The 21,700-nt window shown below is 27.8% G+C and overlaps 1 protein-coding gene across 11 annotated transcripts in view; it reads right to left on the reverse strand.

Moving 5' to 3' along the window:
- Positions 1-21,700, reverse strand: part of LOC129612078 (protein lap4-like) — a 324,013-nt gene that overhangs the window by 162,217 nt on the left and 140,096 nt on the right. For 10 of the 11 annotated variants that reach the window (XM_055525569.1, XM_055525560.1, XM_055525556.1 and 7 more), the window contains exons 6-9: positions 14,639-15,005; positions 13,438-13,489; positions 10,367-10,447; positions 787-1,013 (exon numbers count right to left, since the gene is read on the reverse strand). In XM_055525569.1, the coding sequence (XP_055381544.1) occupies positions 787-1,013; positions 10,367-10,447; positions 13,438-13,489; positions 14,639-15,005 (727 nt within the window). The remainder of the gene's footprint in view (positions 1-786; positions 1,014-10,366; positions 10,448-13,437; positions 13,490-14,638; positions 15,006-21,700) is intronic. The other variant, XM_055525558.1, reaches the window with a different exon arrangement.

The following is a 21,700-nucleotide window of genomic DNA, read 5'->3' on the forward strand; positions in this document are numbered from 1 at the left end:
CTCGGTGAATTTTAGATATCACAATATTTTAGTAAAATCTGAGCTGATATCACTAGTGATTTATTGGGATATTTGTTTTTTAATAACATTGTTTTTTCAGTATTTGCATTGCATACACTGAAATTGCAATCGGAATAATAATCATGTCAAATTATGCTATACGTCTCAGAAATTACAGATACACTATGATACTGCTTAACTGAATACTTAATCAGAAATAATCCATATAAATATAAAAATGGATATCATACCACAGAAACAAATTTTGATAATTTTAACATTTAATATTTCTATACCATATAGATATACTATAAACCTCCACTTTTTCAAAAATTTTGAACAATTCTTCCATTTGGAATGAATAAATAACCCGAAATTTTCAAAGGTATTTTAATAGTACACCTATATAATTTCTCTCACATTATTATAAAACATTTAGTGATAACAGCATCTTTATACACCTAATTTTAAATATTTAAATTGAGAAAAGAATTTTTTTCATTTTTCTTTCAACATAATTAATTAAAGGAAATTTAAGGATTAAACGAAAGAGAATATATCCTATATATATATACATATATATATAATTATATTAAAGTTTTATAATAAGAATGACAAAAATTAATTTGTTCTACATTTAAAAAAGAAAAGGCAAAAAAAGGAGAAAAAAAACATTCTATTAACCACTTGTTGAATAATTTTTTCATATCCTTTTTAAATTTTTTTTTCTGAAATTTTTCTCCACTTTTTTTTTTTGCAAAACTTTTTTGCCTTTTAAACACTTACCTCCTCTGATAGAGTATCCAAATTACCACCTTCTTCACCAGTTCTACTACGCTCCTTATGGAATAATTTATTTGCTTTTGCTTTTAATTCCTTTGGATGTGGTGTATTTTGTCTTACAAATGGTGTATCCTTTTCAACTGTTGAATCTTCTGAGAATTTAACAGATATTTGACGCGTTGTTTCACGTTCTTCCCAACCATCTGAATCAGATTCAACTTCACGAACAACTAAAGTTTTTTTTTTTTTGTTTTTTGTTTGTATTCGAAGAAAGTTGTTTTTTTTTTTTTTCATATGTAAAGAAAAAATAACGAGAAGAAGAAAAACAAAAAGAAGAAAAAATTTATGATTAATGACAAAATTAGTAAACTAAATTAAAAAGAAAAACAAAAATTAAGAAAAAAAAACAAAACAAATTTCTTTTTTTTTTTTGTAATTTAAAATAGAAACAGGAATAACATATACAAACTTGCATATTATAATTTATACATATAGAAAACAAACAAACCAAACATCATCAGTTAAGATTAATTTTAAAAAAACAAAAAAAATACAAAACATGCTTTTGATTATAGGCAAAATATACTTATGTACTTATAATATAAAGGTCTCATATGCATCTACACAAATTGTAACTACTAAAAATGCAAATATTGTAGAAAATTAGAAAAAAATACAAAAAATAGATGGCATTTTTTTTTTATTTTTTGTTTTCTATACTTCATGCCAATTTGACATTCGAATTCATTCATAAAATTTCCATTTTTTTTTTTTCTTATTCTTATTCTCATTTGATTCATTTCAATTAGTTAAGAATAACAAACTACAAAGAATAGATAATGAACATGCCATGCTATGAAGAATAAGAATAAGCAAATTTTATATAGGCTAAGGCAAATAAAATTTATATAATAACAATAATAAATAGCAATATTTTGCGTAATATAGTTGTTGAAAATTGCAAGTAAAATTAGAATTAGAATTTCAAAAAAAAAAAAAAATAAAATGCAAATTTTTGCATATAACGTAATTATAAAAAATTTTGTTAATTAGATATTGGAAAATCAAATAAATTAAATGAGATTTGCCTCATTTAAATTTGAAAAGGGCAAAATATAAATTCTACCCCCTTGAACTATATGCATATAAATTCTTAATTAAGTTTTATGCCTCAATTGTAATGGTCTAATTTAATATTATTAAAATTGCAGTAAAAGTTAAACTGATAAATTTCGAAGCACCTCGAAAATCTGTGCGAAATCACAATTATTTCAAGTAAATTTAATATTTAAAAAAAATAAAATAATTCATGTTGTCTAACTAGTATTTAAATTGTAGTTTAACTAGTATTTAAATTGTTGTTCTATTGATGAGCCCGACCAGTTGAAATTGACGAAACAACCTTAATTGGTTGGAATATATAACCTCTTCTTATTAAAAATTGTAAAATTAAAAAACAAAATTTATTAATCACACTGAAAAAAATGATATAGAATTCTGTTTAAAATTTTCATATTTAAAATTGATTAACTAATATCTTGAATTTTCAATACACAACAATCTGTATTAAATCGAAAGTACGTTCAGAAAAGAAACAAATATAAATGTTAATTTATATTTCAATTCGAATTAAATATGAAATAACTTCATTTTTTTCTCAGTGTATTGAAATTTTTTTTAATATCAGTAGTACTTACAATGTTAAATTGCAATACGAGATGCAGGGTTTCGATATATATATTATATCATAAGTTATTATCATACTCGTACAATAATTTGTTCAACTTAGCTTATTTTTAACATACATTCCAGGGCTGGGATGTTAAAAATATTAATTTCGAAATATAAACAATGATTTTAAATTTTCATGAAGAATAAATAATGTGGAATTGTAAAAGAAATGAAGAGAGGACAATGAGAATTAAATTTTTATTTTATCAACTCTAACATAGCCTCATCGGCTCTTGATCTATTAATATCATTATTAATTCGTAAAAATATAATATTTCGTGTAGGTTTTTCGAAAAGGGACAAAAAACCAAAACCAGTTTTATTAATTATGTCAATAAACCAAAATATAACTTTTGTTTCGCTGAATATAATTAAGAACTGCCATAGTCAACAATAACTTGACATTTAACCGAAATTTTCTATTGTGAATTAGTTAAAAATATTGTTAATGCATTTCATTTCTTTCAAAAAAATAGGTCAATTTCAAAATTCGAATTTTTCCCTTTTTCTTTTTGCTAACAATTTCTCTACATTTTTTATGTATCACAATAATTTTTGAAACTCATAATTCCTCACTAGACGGATTGAAGCATATATATTCTTTAAATTTTACAAACGCGACAACTGTTTGTGTTGGTGTAAGTATACGTGAATTTTACAAATATCACAACTCTTAATTGTAAAATGTTTTCAAATTTGTTAAAAATAAATAAAAACAATACGGTAAATAAAAACATTAAAATGATAATTTTAACAATTTTTAAAGAACAATTTTTTTCTTGTGTTTTTCTAATCAACAAATGTAAGAACAACTACAAGCAATACAATTCAATTTTTTCATATATGATAAATTACACGTAATCTTTTATAATTCAAAAGCCTGTTCAGATATCGAAAAATATTGTAAAAATTTAAAAGAAAAACAGTTAAAAATTATCTCAAGTTAATTATATTAAGTAGTTTAATTTTCGATTTTTTGTTTTTTTTTCATTAATAGAAGCTAAAATAAAAACCTGTGAAACTTCTAATGAAGTCAATATTTACATAAAATATTTTTGAATTCTTTTCTTAATTTTAGAAATTTAGACTATAAAAAAATGTTTTGTTATTAAATTTTTTTACGTGTTTTTAAATACAAAGCTCCTAATATAAATTTGTGCTGCTGTAACAAGAATACAGGTTGGAAAAAATTGAAATATTATTCGACACTTGCAGCACCAATAGAGAGCAAGTTATATGCTTAGTAAATTATAAGCGATCTAGAAATTAAAATTTACGTTAAATAATTCTAAACATAAACCTACATTTTTCACCACACTGTACAGTTATGTCAAAAATTTCAGTTTATTAAAAAAAAGTACAGAAAGTACAGTGTCATCATCAAATTTTATATTGTAATCTTAACAAGAGCATAAAAGGATTTTTGAATTACTTGTTCGAGTCAAAACTTGTCTTAGAGTCAGACGTCATTTTAGACAAACAAAACATTAATGTCATTTTCACGAGCCGTCATTTTAACATTTCACATAATATATCATAATGCAGATCGGAACACTAAATTTGAATTTAATTAAAACTATTTTTAAGGATAAATTTGGTAATCAAACAAATTACGTAAAAATTAACTGACAAACGAACTGTCATATTGGACTTGCTTCTTAACACTGAAAAAAAATTGCCCAAAATATGGAATATGCAAATTGAGCCTTATTTTCACTCAATTAGTTAATTACCTACACGAGTCAGTTACCAATAAGAGTTGAAACTAACGTTTTAACTCATTACTGTCGTACAATTTTTAATGTACCCTGTACGTAACAACAGAAATAAAGTATTTATTATAGAAGAAAATATTTTTAAACTCTTTTTTTTTTGGTTTCTCTAATATTTGTTTAGCCGTATCAACATATTTTTTTCTTCTTTTTTTTCTAATTTTTAAATATTTTCGTCTAGTTTAATTAGCATACAATCAGAAGTCTGTTTTCTAAAGCATAATTTACACTCTTCTTAATTACGTTGAATAAAATATTTTTATTACATAACTCTATTTATATACATATATATATGTACTTATATATACTTTAAATTTATGTTCACTATCATACAAATACACGTACAGGTTAAGGTGTTAAACTTAATGTTAATAATAATAATAAAAAAAAGTTTAAATAAATATTTTTAAAATTTCTGTGTTAGGCTTTTCTTTGTTATGAAATTATTTTTAAATTAAAAACGAGTTACAATAGCGGAACATTTGAGAATAGGTTGGAACATTTGAGAAAAGGTTAAAATTCTTTAATTGTCGTATGAAAAAAAATTTTATGTTTTTTGATAAAAACAATTAGAATACAAAATGTATGTAATTAAAAATTATTTTATAAGATGGCGCATCAAATGAATGTAAGTACAAAGAATTTTAAATAATAAAATGCCCAGCAAGTATGCCGAAGAAAACCTATTTAAAAATTTTCATTTCATCGGCGAAATAAAACAAATTTTTAGATATTCCTAAAAATGTTCAAAAAATAAACCTTAATGTAAGTATAGAGCAATGTTAAGGCGCGTGTTCGCCCACTCCCCTTGAAAATAAAGAAAAAAGTATCTACTCATTTTAACTTTTGAAAATTCTTGGTTGGCCTATTCTAGGGGCCGACCGCACCTAAATTTCAAGTATCAAAAAATTTTAACAAAATCAAAATCCTTCTCTTGATTCTAAACTGTGTTTATCCAGCTGACTCTAATATATTTTAAATTTAAAAAAAATCATCAAAATTTTATTTTAACATTTATTTTTCTAATTATTTTTTTAATTTAAAAAAAACTCTTCAACACTTTATTAAACTTAAAATCGCCCACAAGCAAAAATTTTCATTCCGCACACTCAAGAATTAAAATAATACAAAATTGCGTTTTAAGATGACAGCATAAATACCATAAGTCAGACACGCACAATTCTAAATTTGTAATATTGATTTTATAATTGCAAAAAAAACAACCGTTAAAATTTTGAAGCAGTCCTAACATTATGAAAAATGAAATTTTAATTCGGAATTCGGCATAACAATTTTGTTTTATGATTTTTTTACAATATTTTTCCTCTGCATACTTAAAATTATTCTAATTCCTTATGTTTAGGTCTTTCAAAAAATTTTTATTATCCTTTTTTTTTTGATTAAAATTCATTCGAATTAAAATTCTTTAATCAAAATAAAAATTTCCTTTCCGTTCCTTCATTATACCTGTTATACTTTTTTTTCTGTTTTGTTTCTTTAATAATTTTCTCTAATTATATTATTAACTTTTTTTCTTCATTGCATGATTTTATATGCACCAACACAGGGTACATAACCATATATACCTACGTAAAATTTTAACAGCATCTCATGTATATGTTATTTATATAAGAGTATATTTAACATTTTTAATGAAATAATCCTTTTATAAGTTTATTAAAATATTAAATATTCATCGTTTATTACCACATGATATTTAAGAGAAAAATAACATTGATTATTCATATAATATGTATACCAAATAATAATATAGTTAGATATATAAACTTATAATAAGATATGGTCGGAAATATTTTTTGCAAAACAAAAAAAAAAAAAAGGATATTATCGTAAAAAGGATACAAATCAGAAATCAGAAAAAAACAAGCAAAAAAAAAAAAAAATTTCAAAAAGATTTTAATCTACCTTTCAACAACAAAACAAAATGAACGTATTCATATATTTACCTACTACCCAACCCCCTGCTTCCTTTCGAGTAAAACGAATCAATAAAGCAGAAGAAATTATAAAGGAAGCAAAATATTTTCAATTTATTTAAATGTGCAATAATTTCATTTTGAAAGTTTTCAATTAAATAAAAAAAAATCTTTTAGCCAAACATCAATATAATTGTGCAGATAATTTATTTCACACATTCCTACATACACCCATTCATACCTACTTATGTATGTGCAATATACGTATGTACACAAAGCGTATATGTTGGCTTAAATAAACACAAGAAAATATTAAATTGGTATGTACGCATATTGTTAAATGGACTGGTAAGTGTATATGCATTATAAAACTTAAGTAAATAAAATGTTTAATGAATAATTAATCAAAAAGGAGATTTTATTTTTTCTTTTCAAATAAAAGGAGAATTAAGATGTTTGTGTTGTGTATTCAGTGAACACATAAATTAATATAATCACTCTAGTGATAAACTCAAGAACATAATACTAATGCTCTTTATATATACATATATTAATATTATATTAAAAGGAGAAGAGATAAAGAAAGAAAATAAATGGTATATGTAGACAATTTAAATATTTAATTAGAGAGCGTTTAAAATGACTTATCATTTGAGTTCTCAATTTGTATTTATATTGACAATGAGAAATAAATGAGCAAGAAATAGGTATTTAATGAAAATTTCCTTAATTTTATTGATATATTCAATAATATTAATTATAAATTTTACTAAAGAAATGAATCAACACAAAATATAAATAATTTTGATCAACACCAATCTAATTTGAGATGAAAATAATTTGACAAATGAATTGTAATTGTCAAATTTCTCTCAAATATGTTTGGCAATTAATGAAGCTTGGCTTAATTTTAACACATAATGGAATTTTAATAATCAAATTTATACTTTATTTATTTTAAAACTAACGGTATAAAATAGAATTTGACAGATTCATGTCAATATAAGCAGTTATTGAAAATTTTGTTTATATGTATTCACATTCTGTATCATAAAATATTATAATTACAGCTAGATTTAATTATAAGTTTTAATATAGCATAACTCTTCTCAAAGGGCGAAGCCTTTGCCGAAATACTTTCGTTCGAATAGTAGTAATAAAAAATATTGACATTCTTGGAATGAAGTTTTATAAGAATGAAAAGCAAATACTATATTACATATGTGATAGACTAATAAATCAATTTCAGTCTATTTTAGCCTGTTATAGACTCGAACAAAATTAATTTATACTATATTAAAAGACTTTTTACACACTATCACACTAGAAATATTCAAATTCATAAAAATCTTATTGACCCCCAAATTATATCCTTAATAATATTCTTTTACAATATAAAAATGATCCAATATTTGTGACATGACACATCTACTCCTTATTTATTTTAATATAATTTATTAAAATCTCAACTCATATTCACAATACTCTCATTTTTATTCAACCAACTTCATATATACATATACAAAATTGTGTACATACAATCAAAATTATTGTTCTTACAAGAAAAAAAAAAAATACCAAAAACAATTCCTAGTCCTGTGGGTTTCTCTTGACATCGTTTTATTAAAGATGTATAAAAGTATAAAGTTATGTAAACCTTGGCATACTTATAAACACATAATATACTTATATAATTACACAATTTATGCAACAAAACATGTAAAATATAAATATGTGTATATATTATTATATTATTGATATTAGAAATATATATATATATATATATAAATATATATATATATATATATATATGCACTGATTTTCTGTAATCATTAATGATCCTAAGGGAAAAATGTTATAAATTTTTACCCTGATTTCACGATTTTAATGGAAGAATGAATTATTAAGCACTCGAGTGCATATATATATATATATATATATATATATATATATATACGCATTATTCGTTGGAATTTTTTTAACATACGTATGCATGTATATGTATAAATTTTTTAAATATTTAAAATAAATATTTTAAATATTAATAAAAGTTTCTTTTGTTGCATGCATTTCCAGATATTTCTTTAAATTTGTTAGGCAAAGCGTTTGGTATAAACACATCGTCATGCGTTCTTTTTTCGTCAAAAGAATAAGTAAAGCCAGAAAGAAAATATAAATTTTAGGTCCTCAATTGAACGGAATTCAAAATTTGTAATTTTTTTGAAATTCTGTTCTAATTTTTGTATATAATTAGCCGCTTTATTAGAGATGAAGTATCGAATGCAGTTAGAATTATACTGTAACAAATTTTAATTAAAAATAGCTAAAATTCAAGACTCTCTCCAATTAAAAATTTTCTAATTTAACAAAATTTTGAAATTAAAAATCGCTACTTCTTTTGGTATTAGTTTTTAAAAAATTGCTTCTACATTATTAAAAGAAAACAAAATATTTAAAAACTAAATTACAATTTTCCCATATAGGATTATGACAATAATAACAACAATAATAGCTTTGTAAATCGATTTTCTATATAAAACAATTTTTTTTCTACAATAAAACTTTTTTATATACCCCAATTCTTTAATATTAACCATATTTTATATATGTAAGTATATTAGTAAGAATAACTACAAAGTTTTAACTGCATATTAAAATTTAACTTTAAATATAATAAATTAATTTTTCCTTTAATACAATTATAAAACTTTAATTATATATAACGTATGTACATGTGTAGTTATGTATGTAAATAAAAAGTTAGTAAATAATATATTAAATTTTATATATGACAGGCATTCTCAATTAATTATGTATATAGATATATATATAAATGAATAACTATATATAGCTTATTTGTTGTTATATATATGAAGCTTTTCACTAATGCACAGAGTGTATCCAGTTCTTTTTTACAGTATATTTATCACAGTGAGTCTTACACAATAGTAGTGGAGATTTTAATAAGAACAAGGGAATAATTTTAGAGAGTAAAAAATTTTGATTACAGCTGAATTCAGCTAAAATTAATTTTATTTACAGCATTATAAATTTTTGAAAATAATTTTCACTCTAATACTTTCGGATAAGATTCTAAATTGAATCTGATTTTACAAAATTTATGTAACATCTGAAAAAATGTTATAATAAATTTCATTGAAAATTTTTAAAATAAATGGAATATGTACAGTTAAAATTCGAAAACTCGTTAATAACTATGAACATGTTCCTTGATGAATTCTAAATTTATCAATTTTTGCTGTATAAAAATAAGGTAGCAAATAATTTCAAAGATTCTTTGCACAATAAATTAAAAAAAACAAAAACAAAAATTCTGATTTTTACGAGCTGTATCTCAAAAACTATGGCTCAAATCAAATTAACTGTAAGACTAAAAATGAAGAACAATCAATCGCCTGTAAGTTCAAAAAACAAGCTCCTTATGATACCTCTAATGATTGTATGGTTCCGAAGTTATAAGCATTTATTTATATGCAGGAAAAGTCCGATACCTTTCCTTTCAAAAGGCTGCAGCTCGAAAATGAGAATATCTGCAATCCCACCCACCCATATAATTTTTTGCTGAAAATTAATCAAAGAATTATTCTTGAAATTATTTGCCGGATTAATCAAAATTTGATAATATTAATACAAAATTTACTGTAAACGCGATTAAACAACATATTTTTAAAATGTAAGGTCTTAATTTTCAGAGTTGCCATATTAAAGTGAATTAACAAAAATTCATTTTAATATGGCAACTCCAAGTTGAAAGTAACCAAAAATTCAAACGCAACCAAATTCATTTCTTAAATTTTCATTAATTAAAAAAAAAAAACTACAACAATTTTAATGATTTAAAAAAACAAACTGAAACACTCTGTTTAAATGAAAACAATTTTAATTGTTATGTGATTATTTATGAATACTTTTAAGTAGAAAACTATATAATTTTTGTTAATACAATAATATTAATTATATATTAATAAATTATCATATACGTATGAATGAATGAATGAATTTTTATGTAAAAAAAAATATGGCTTTTATTTTTAAGTAATTAATTATTTTATGTAATTATAAATTTATTATTTTAAATAATTGCGTGCATATAAATAGTTTTTGTTTGTATTAAACGCAAACCTTCATCATTATTACTGTGCTCAAAAAGCTCTGCTGAATTAAACTTTTCATTGGATCTGTACAGCTGGCCAGGTGGGAAATCTTTTTAATTTTTTTTTTTTTGGAGTTTTTTTATAGATTTTGTTTTTTTACGAACAATACATAATTTTTTTTTTTTTTTTTAAGATTTTTGTATATAAAGATAATGGAAAAAAAAAATACAAATACATTATTTAAAAAAATTAAAAAAAAATTTAAAGTAAAAATTACACATTAAAAAAATAGAGAAAAAAAAATTTTATTTGATAATAATTAAAGTACCGTTAATAATTATAAATATATATACATACATATATACGCATAATATACAAATTGACATTTTGACAACAACAATACGAAGAAAAATTATACGAAGATTTGAAAAGACAAAAGCAAGAACAAAAAAGAAACAAAGAAACAAATAGAGATCGAAGTTTACAGAAAAGAGACAGGCATATAGATTTCTTATATAATAATTGTAGTTGTTTTCCTTTATAATTTCATTTAAAAACAATGCTATTTTATAGATGGAGCCATTTTTCGTACTAGAAACCGAAAATTAATTTAAATATCTAGTGAAAAATTTGACCCTTTTTGTGTCACCTTAAAATTGAAATAGATTAGTTAGTTTAAAGTAAGAAAATCTTAAACGTGTAGATAACAGTATTTTTTTTTTTTATGAAAAATCAAATTCCCTCAAAGCACTCTATAGAGCTTTAAAATATACAGAAATATTTAGAGAATATTCATAATTGTATTTAACCCTCAACTGTATATGCTAATATAAAATTACAGATTTCTTATATACCCATTAGACCGATGGTGAATGATCGAAAAGCGAAATTTTTAATCAGATTCCAAATTCAGTTTCTATTATAAAAGTGCACTCAAAAACTTACATTTTTTAAGTTACCTATTGAAATTCAAATATTTAAGAACATTCTCTTAAACATTTCAAAGAATATTTAACATTATAGGAGAAGAATTTTTTACAATACTTGCAAATTTTGAATTTCTGAATTTTTCTCTAAATTTAGTCATCTTTTTTGTTGTAACTTTATACTTATACGAATATATACGAACTCGAGTACACATTTCTTCATTTATGCAGATTTTCTAATCTAAAAATGTTTTTGATCTCTTTTTTCCTCTCTTTAAAATCTTACAACAACAATTTGGTTTGATTTTAAGAAATTTTGAAAGAAAACTTATATAAATAAATACTTTCGCTTATATCCTTATAAAATTATTAAAAATTAAACAAAAAGAAAACTCTTCAAGATTTTAGATAACGCACATAATTTTCCTTTTTTTCCTTACACTCACTCAATAATCGCTCAGTTTAAAATATTTACCGTTCTATAATCCAATGGAAATAATCATAAGAACAAAAAGCACAACAAATTTAAAACCACAACAGATTTTGATTAAAAAACCAAAACTAAATAAACAAGAAAAAAAATTAAGGTAACCTTTTGATGATAAAAACGCCTACCACCGCTAATTTCACCTCATCTACTAATAAGAAAACCACAATTTTATATATTTACTTTTCATCATCTTCCTTCCTTTATAAATTTTCATCGGAGAAGAATAGAAGGAATTTAAAGTTTTATTAAAAGTTTTAATTACCGCTTTTATCAAGAAATCGAAAATGGAAATTTAAAATTTTCATTTTTTTTTGTTAACCTTTTTCCAATTTAGCATGTTTTAACTATAACCCATCATAAGGGTTAAATTAGAAATTAATAATAGACTATTCTTATAAAAATTGCTTAAGCGGAAAACTAATTAAATTATTTTTCGTCATTAATTTTAAGTAAATGGTTCCATCAAATAAAAACTTTGAAATTTTTTATTTGTTTTAACCCTGCATATAGACCATGCACTTTAAATAGGATCCAGTAATTAAACACTCTTTGAGTTAGAAATTAAAAAAATTTAGTTGAGTAAAATCTTAAAATCTGTTGTGAAACTCGTGCACTTGGAAGAAAAGGGTTAAAAGACAGCAAATTTATGTAATTTTAATTTTTGCTTTTGAACTGGTTGATAAACATAATTGTAATTCAAAAGATAAAAATTGAGTTACTAAATTTGAATAAATTTTAATAAGTAATCAAAATTTAAAAGTATTTGTGGATGAACAAGTTTGGAAATTTCGGGTAATATACTCACTACACTGCACACTAATTTTTTCAAATCACAATTTTTCTTACAACTCAAAAAAATTTTCTTGAAAATTTCAATATAATTCACAAAATTTTGCATTTAATAATCGAAAATCAACAAAATTTCCACATCCGTACATAGTTATCTTAAAATTTAACATTATGCATTTGCCTTTTTAACCCACTTCCATCTACTATTCTCATTTTTTATCATTTCTAATAGAATTAAGCAAATTTATGACAAATTCGCCTTAAAGTATGCTACTATATTTTTAATTGTATGTAAACCACCACTATAAATGACTAGTTCTCACTATAATTAAAAAACAAAACTAATTATAAATTAATAATAAATTGTTAAAATTTTCAAGGTGACACAAACTTAAGGATTTTTAAAATTATAAGCATTTGCTTTTCAAAAAAAAAAAAACAAAAACGTGAGGAATAAAAATTTATTTTTATTAAAAATTCAAAATAAAATTTAATAAAAAAAAAATTTTAAGGACATTTTATAAGTGTAGAATAAAAATTTGCTTAAGAAAAAATTAATTTTTTTTTTTAATTAAATTTAAAGTGATTAAGTGCAATTTCACAATACACGCACACACACAAATAATAAAAGAAAACAAACAAAAATTATGGAGGGAGAAAAAAAAAATCCATAGAAAATGTCAAAATCTGTTTTTGACTAAAAAAAAACAATTAATTTGATTTTCTCAAATTTTTTCTTGTTCACATTTTCCATATTTAGGCAAAGGACAACCATAATATTTTTTTTATTGAAAACAATAAAAACAACAAACAAAAGAAATTTTAATTGTAATTAGAAAATAAAATTAAAAAAGCTTTAAAAAAAAATATTATTTTGAAATTTTTTTAACTCACCTGGACTAATTGGTTGATATTCTTGTTGTGGCAGTAGGAAACATGTTAAAACCTGTTGAATATAGAAAAAAAAAAACAGTGAAAAAATGAAATTATGTAAAATACAACAAATGGCATTTCTGACATCTGTTTAGAAAAAAATTACAATAGTAAATTAAAAGTATAAAAGAAAAAAATGTCTGAATGTCGGAATGTCGTAAGTAATTATCAACATAATTACTGTTAATCACCTAATTAACTCAATTTTTCTTTTCATTTTATTAATTATTAACAATTAAAGACGATCATAACAATATTTGAATGGCGTTTTGGAACGCATATTTGACGCCATTTAAAAAATATTACGATAAAAATTTTATCGTAATGGTGTAATGTTTTACACCATTATTTATGTTTCGTGACAATTAGCTCGAATAGTAATAACTATATACATATTCTAATTACAACGCACGTCTACAGTGAGACCCGCTTATAATCACAACAAAATGTTGCACGATTTTTATTACTTATCTCCTGTTTTTTCTTATAAACGACTTCAGTTAGAAGCACAGATTTTGCTTTTTATCGAGTTTCCTGCACATGTACGGAGTTTGACAGAAATTTCAAAGAGATATACAAATGAAATTATCTGGTAGATTAATTTGTTTAAGTTTATTGAAGCATAGTTTGTGAAAGCTGTACAATATCAGAATTGAGTTTAAGATGAAATGAAAAATATTTTTCTGTGATAAAAAGTACCTCGACATATAGAGGATAAGACGTATTGGTGTCAAATTTATTGCGAGTGTAAGGGTTTAAACTACGAAAATAATAAAACAGCTGAAATGAATAAAAGAAACTGTATTTTGTTAATAAAGGAATTTTGCTTTTATGTGAGTCAGACTGTATTTCTTACATTAGTCGCACATTATAAGAATTATTTTTGTTATGCAAAATTATCGAATGCACCTATTCAAAATGGAATTTAATCGAAATAATTTCATACCGTAATTTCTGATGAAGCACTTCTTATACAAATAAACAAATTCGTTTAAGGAGTCGGACTGTCATATTGAATAATTTGATCTCTAATATTCGAAAATAGTAATAATTTTATTGAATATATAATGATAGTTAATTACTATTGTAATATTTTTTAAAAAAGGTCTAAAATATATAAAAAAATATGAATTTAACTTAAAAAATTTTAATTCGCACTTACTTGTTCACCAGTTTTTTCATCGGTATCTGGTTGAAATGTTAATAATGGTTGTGCTTGATTTTCTGATAACCATACAGCTTTTAATTGTAAATTAACCAATGAATATGGTAAATATTGTAATTGATTACCAGATACATCTAATACATGTAATAAATTACAATTACCCAATTCGGGTGGTAAAATTTTTAATTTATTATCACGTAAACTTAATACACCTAAATTTGTGCATTGTCCTATTTCAACTGGTAAACTATCCAATGAATTACGATCAACATTCAAATTATTTAATTTTGTCATACGTCCAATTGATGTTGGTAATTGTGTTAAAAAATTTTCAGTTAAAATCAATTCCTGCATATTTTCACACCTGCAAAAAATTACAACAAAGAAAAAAAATTAATATTATAAATTAAAATTTAAAATCAAATTTATTTAATAAATTGTGGCAATATAAAAATATTAAGATTTTGTACACACGACTATCTACCCTTCTACACGATTATATACCTCGTCGCGGTGTAGGAGCCAAGTAGGGTCAAGGAGTCCCGGGAAACATCTCCAGATGAGACCTGAAACCAAATGATAATCAACCCTTCTCCTAACATATCCCTCCTATTGACTCCCTTCACTCCAAATTCCCCTGGGCCGAATTAAGATGTTATACGACCCGTGCCGATAATCAGCTTGGCCGGGGGCTCAGACAAATAGCCCAGTCGCGAATGGAGTATCCGAATACCTGGCGCCTTCCGGATTACTTAGCCTTGTCTAGGTACGGCGGATCTCTGTCTAGATGGACTTCCTTTCTTCGCAACTCGTGGGACCAGTATGGAGAAAAAAAACGGGGAAAACATCGATGAGTCCGGTACTCATAAAAAGCCGGAAAGGAATTTGGCCAAGCCCATTCCTTACAGTAAAACTAGGACCTTGCAGAAGGCGAATCCACTACTAAAGCAGGAGGTAACCTACAGAAATGCGGTAAGTACTGTTGCGAAACCAAAGGTGAAACAGGAACCCCAATCGGGATCAAGCAGCGGAGCACGAGGCTATGACAAAGTCAGGCAAAAAATAGGTCAGATGAAGAAAGGTCCACATACATCTCTGGGCAAAGAGTATAGTGGACAAGCACACGAGCGAGAAGGGGGTGGCTACTAAGCGTCAACGCTCCACAGAGGAACCACCTCGTGCAGCTAAGAGACCAAGGCCACCGAACAAACCTTCAAGCGTCACAAGGCCGTTCAACGAGATCCTGAAAGGCCATCTAATTGTTGCAGTGGTAGACCAGTTAAAAGATGATGGCACGATCTCAGTAGAAAACTGGCGGAAGGTGGAAAGTCGGCTTATGACAAACTTCCCTCAAATCATGAGCGAAAATCCAGACCCATATCCCTCGTGCAGACACCAAGGTTGGCACCAGGGGTGTGTGAAACTTGTTGCCTGTGCAGATAGTACTTCCCTGGACCTATACCCGAAGGCAATAGTGAGGATTGGAGAAATCTGGCCCGGCGCAAGACTCGCGGTCGTTGCAAAGGAAGCTATTCCAAGCAGACCGCGAGCTCGTACCTGGATTCCAGCTGAGCCGTCAGACATGGATACAATCTTAAAGATGATCCAGCTGGGAAACACAAACCTGCCAACTGCCAACTGGAGGGTGGCCAAGCTTGAAGATAAGAAGGGCGACTATAGACAGGTGCTCGTTATATTGAATAAAGAATCGCTGGCTCCTCTGCAGAAGCAGGGGTTTGTGATCAACTATGGATTTTCCTCTATAACACTAAAGGTGTACAAAACGGACACTAGGGCAGGGGGGACCCAGAAGCCGGAGGACGACAAAGGGCCAGTCCCGGAACGGGAGCCTGTAGTCGTCCAGAACAGGTAGGAACCCGCAAAGGCGTCTGTTCAGACACCGCTTTCATCAGAAGCAGAAATGCTGGATGGGTCGGATCTGACAGACGACGACGTCATGCATCTCGACCTGGAGGGGGCCCTGCTGGACCTGGACCTTGACGACGATGCAGAGAAAACATTGGTGGGGGTTGACGAAAACAATAATGCTTCGAATAATCCAGATCAATCTCCATCACTCTAAAACGGCATCGACTGCGCTCCTTCTCCACCTACAAAGGGGCGGAAAAGACATAGTTCTGGTCCAGGAAGCCTGGCTGGCAGGTGGAAGGATCTGCGGACTCAGGACGGCGAACTCTAAGCTGTTTTGTAGCAACAGCGACGGAACGGTAAGATCATGCATATTAATTAAAAGTGACTTAAATGCTTTTCTGTTGCCTCTTTACAGCAATGAAGATTTGACTGCAGTCAGTCTCGAGGTCGGTGGCAGGATCTCCTGGTGGGCCTCAGTATACCTGCCCTATGATTCTCAGGGGATGCTTCCACCTAGCAATCTGAGAGACCTGGTGGATAAGGCGCGGTCTCTTGACACTGGTCTCATCATTGGAAGTGATGCTAACGCACATCACGTGATCTGGGGAAGCTCGGATACCAACACTAGAGGTGAGTGTTGAGTACTAACCTCACACCATGTAATAGAGACTCAGAGCCCACATTCGTTACTAAAAATAGGCAGGAGGTTATAGACATAACCATTGCCTCACAAATTAGTTTTGGCTCGGTTACGAAATGGAAAGTATCGCAAGAGCATTCCTTTTCGGACCATCGCTATATAGAATTTGAATTCGTTGCTATAGAGAGCCATAAATGGCGCCTCTAGGGAGGCGTGCCCATTAACTCGAATAAGAAGCAACAAGAAACCACAATGGTGGTCCGATGGGTTAAACGCCCTTGGCAAAATGTAGAACTCAGTTTAACAAGGCGAAGTTCACCGGGCATCATCTGATTGGTGCGCTTATAGGGATGACCTAAGGAAGTATAAGAAGGGGTTAAGGAGAGCTCAAGGGTCGTCCTGGAGGAAAGCACCTTCATGCCCTAAGTGGGCTGATGCAGAGGGCTCTGAGCCTCGTGTCTGGTTGGGCTGTCGGCTGTGGGTTGACTATCAACCCACAAAAGACGGAACTGGTTATTTTCAATAGGAGATATAAGATACCAACAATAACTCCGCCGATACTCAACGGAATCCGCTTATCCTTTAGCAGGGAGGCTAGATTCCTGGGTCTAATTCTTGATTCAAAGTTGAACTGGAGGTCCAACGTTATGGAGAGAGTAAGGAAGGCAACTATTCCGCTTTACTCATGTGAGAAGGCCGTCGGGAAGAGGTGGGGCCTGAAACTAAGCATGGTTTATTGGCTATACACCCCAGTGGTGAGGCCGATCCTGATGTATGGCGTTCTGGTGTGGTGGCCAGCTCTCCACACAACGGGGGGCCTCAGGCTAATAAGCAAGATTCAAAGAATGGCGATGGTATGTGTTGCTGGGGTATTAGGCTCCACCCCTACTCAGGCTCTCGAGATTCTCTTCCATTTGCCGCCACTAGACGTGCTGAGTTGGCAGATGGCTGTGGGATCTGCGGTGCGCTTGCGGGCCGCACCTCACTGGTCTTATGCCCCTAGGAGGCATGCTTCCGTTCTCGTGGATTGTGGACATGCTGTGGGGCCAACTTATTATGTTCCCCCGGTGCTGTCATTCACGAGGAACTTTAGGACCTCGATTCCGCTTAGGGAAGCCTGGCTGAACGAGGGGATGTACTGACGACGATTCAGTACATTTTTACACGGACGGATCGAAACTCGATGGCAGGGTGGGCGGGGGAGTTTATTCTGAGCAATTAGATGTTGAGCTCTCCTTCCGTCTGCCGAATCAATGTAGTGTATTTCAAGCCGAGGTGGCCGCAATTTGGAAGGCTCTGCGCTGGCTTGGGTGCAACGTCGCATCGGCTGTTGGCGTCAGTATTTTCACTGAGGTCTCCACGACTAGAACAGTCCGGGACTGCAAGTCGTCTCTCAATGAGATGGCAGGGCAGTTCGAAATAAACTTGGTCCGGGTCCCCGGACCCAGAGAACTTCTGAAAAGGAGAATTGGGCATGCCTCTAAGAACCCTAGGGCTGCTGCTGCGCAACGAGGCAGTGGAGCGCACACCAACCTTAGATGGGCTAATGGAGCAACGTGTAACGCGACAAGGAATTTGTGGCCAAAGCCGGATTTACGTCGCACAAGGGATCTGATCTCTCTCAGAAGGCAGGATATCAGTGCTGTGGTAGGGGTACTGACGGGTCATTGTCTGATCGGCGAACATGCAAGGAGAAGGTTACACGGGCCTAGTTGGCCTATGCGTACCTTTCGGGGAGCCGCGACAACCTAACCTAACCTAAGATTTTGTAAATAATTTTTGTCAATTTCAAAAATGGTGACCTTAAAATGAGTGATATTAAATTTCAACACACCTCAATCAATAAATAATTTCTAATTCATATTTTCAACATTAATATTCAATATAATCATCATTCAACATGTTGAATAAGAACAGATTATCGAATTTTTAGGGGAACGGAAAATGCAAAACGAAAAGAGAAAAAAAAAACCCACCATTTTAGCATATTTCTTCAGAATATTGCAAAATCATTTTCGATATTGGTAATGTACCAATAAAAGTGGCCATAAAATTTTTTTTTAATATTACAAATTTCCATTTCCTCTCTCACACTCTATTGATTGTCTCTATCAAGCACATTTCTTTTTATGTTCATTTCCAATATTTCATTTTTATTGATTGCGGTTATCAAAATCGTATTTGTAACTTTGTAAATTATTTATTTTCTGCAATATCTGATAATTTTATTGCTTACTATAAAATAAAAAATATAATTTGTGACTAATTTTATTAATTTATTAAAAAAGCAGAATGCAGATGTATAGACTACGATAAAACCAGAAAACAAAAATTCATATTGACCCAAAACACTCACAAATATCGTAAAAAAATTAAATTTGAATAATGACAATTTGTTGTTGAAAAGAAGTTTCAGGTTTTCATTTGATTTTTAATAAGCTTTAATGTTAATACGTATAAAGCAAATAAAAATATTAACACATGTTTTGATCGACAGTATCGAAGAAATGAACGACATTTTAAAAGTAAAATCACAACATATAACTTCTATTACGTTGAAAATTTGATTTTTATCGCAATTTAAAGTCCTTCATATTTGTTCTCAATTATATAAAAACCAAGATAAAGAAAAGAATTTTAATTGAAGCTTGTCCATTTGCTTGTCCGGCATACTGTAAAATATACAGCGCGGTACAATACATTTATTGCTATAAACATATTATCTTTTCTTTTGTCAAAAATAATGAAATTAATTTTTTAATTCAAATATCGCACGCTTGGAGTTTGAAAGTTGTATCCGATGCGATTGCCGCGCAGCAATTTCAATGACAAATTTTTGTGGCGAAAATGAATGGAACAAAAATTTTTTTTTTGTTAAACTGTTTTTGTAAAACTTGATATTTGAGAGAGTAATTGAAACAATATTAAAAACTTTCAAGTAATTTTCTCATGCGAACAAAAAAAGTTTTTTTTTACAAAAATTTAGGAAATATAGGAGTAAATTATTCTTTACGTTTTTCAAAAGAAAAATTTTTTTTCAATAAAAAATTTTGACTTTCATGTCAATTAATTTTAAAAAATTTTTGTAAAGAAAAATTCAATTTGCAAAAATTTTGAAAGAGAGTCACCAATTTTTTACTCATTTCCTTTCTTTTTGAGTATTTTTTTTTTTCAAAAATAAGTCGAGTAATAAAACGCTCTTTTTTCAAAAGCTCACATACTATTCTGCTCACATACTCAACCTATTTTATTTCAATATAGTATACAACACCATTTAAACGAAAATTTATAAGTTCGACTAAACCCAAACAAAAAAAAAACAGAAACGAAATTCTCTTTATTAGCAATTTGAAAAGCCAAACTTAAATACAAACGAACTCTAGAAACAATATTAAATTTATTTAAAACCAAGATCGTAATCCACCAAAAATTTAATTTCCATAATAATAATAAAAAAAAAAATTTATTCATTTTTCAAATTTTAAAAAAAATATCGCTCGTGTGGTACTTCAAATACATATTTTTCATTAAATTCTCATTAAAAATAATGAAAGAAAAATATTCGCAAAAAAAAATTTATTTTATTCTATATGGAATATATGTACATATGTATCAGTTAATAATATATGATGTGGCTATTAATCACGTGGCATCGTTTTTTTTTTTATTTTCCTAAACCATGAAAAATAAAAACGCCACCCACACATTAACTCCTTGCTTAATTCTATATTTTATATTATAAAAAAATCAAATAAATCAATTTGTTTATATACATATACACATACATATGTGTACACACAGTCAAATATGTACATACACATGCATAACATTTTGGTCTTCATTATTCAATTATAATTGTTTTGATAGTAATCACCGTATTACTCGTATATATAGTAGACAAAATCATGTACATCACGCATTCATTTTGGTATACAAAACAAAGAAACAAAATAAAAATCTCATATACTCACAGAACAAAAAAAAAAAAAAAGAAAATAAACAAAAATGAAAAAAGCTTAAGACAACAATAAACAACAAAACGAAAGTACAAAAAGAAAAATAATAAATGAAATAAGGATTTTTACAATTTTATGGGTCACTCGTACATACACATATTTTTGTTTTGTAAATTTTTTATATTAAGGATATTATTAAGTAAATCCTTTATTAGGTGAATTTTGCTTTGTTATAAAAACTCAATATACAAATATATTATATACATACATATATGTATATATATGTATACATTTTTATGTACATTTATTTTATATTTGCACTCATATTGTGCATATACATTGACACACATACATATATAAATATATATACAAATATGACTTAATAAAGTATAGCGTGAAAATAAGTCAAATATACTACAGCAGAACAAAGGAAACCACATTTATACACACTTAAATATTTTTATATAGCCTTGAAAAAAAGAACAAGAAAAAAAAAACGAAAAAGAAAGAAAATTTTTCAACATTCCCTTAATAACGGTAGTTTTATATCCTTAACTAATATTCTTATACAAATTTACATTGAATCATTCC

The sequence above is a fragment of the Condylostylus longicornis genome, unplaced genomic scaffold (genome assembly GCF_029603195.1).
Source record: "Condylostylus longicornis isolate FDR11 unplaced genomic scaffold, ASM2960319v2 ptg000055l, whole genome shotgun sequence".
NCBI classification, from domain to species: domain Eukaryota; kingdom Metazoa; phylum Arthropoda; class Insecta; order Diptera; family Dolichopodidae; genus Condylostylus; species Condylostylus longicornis.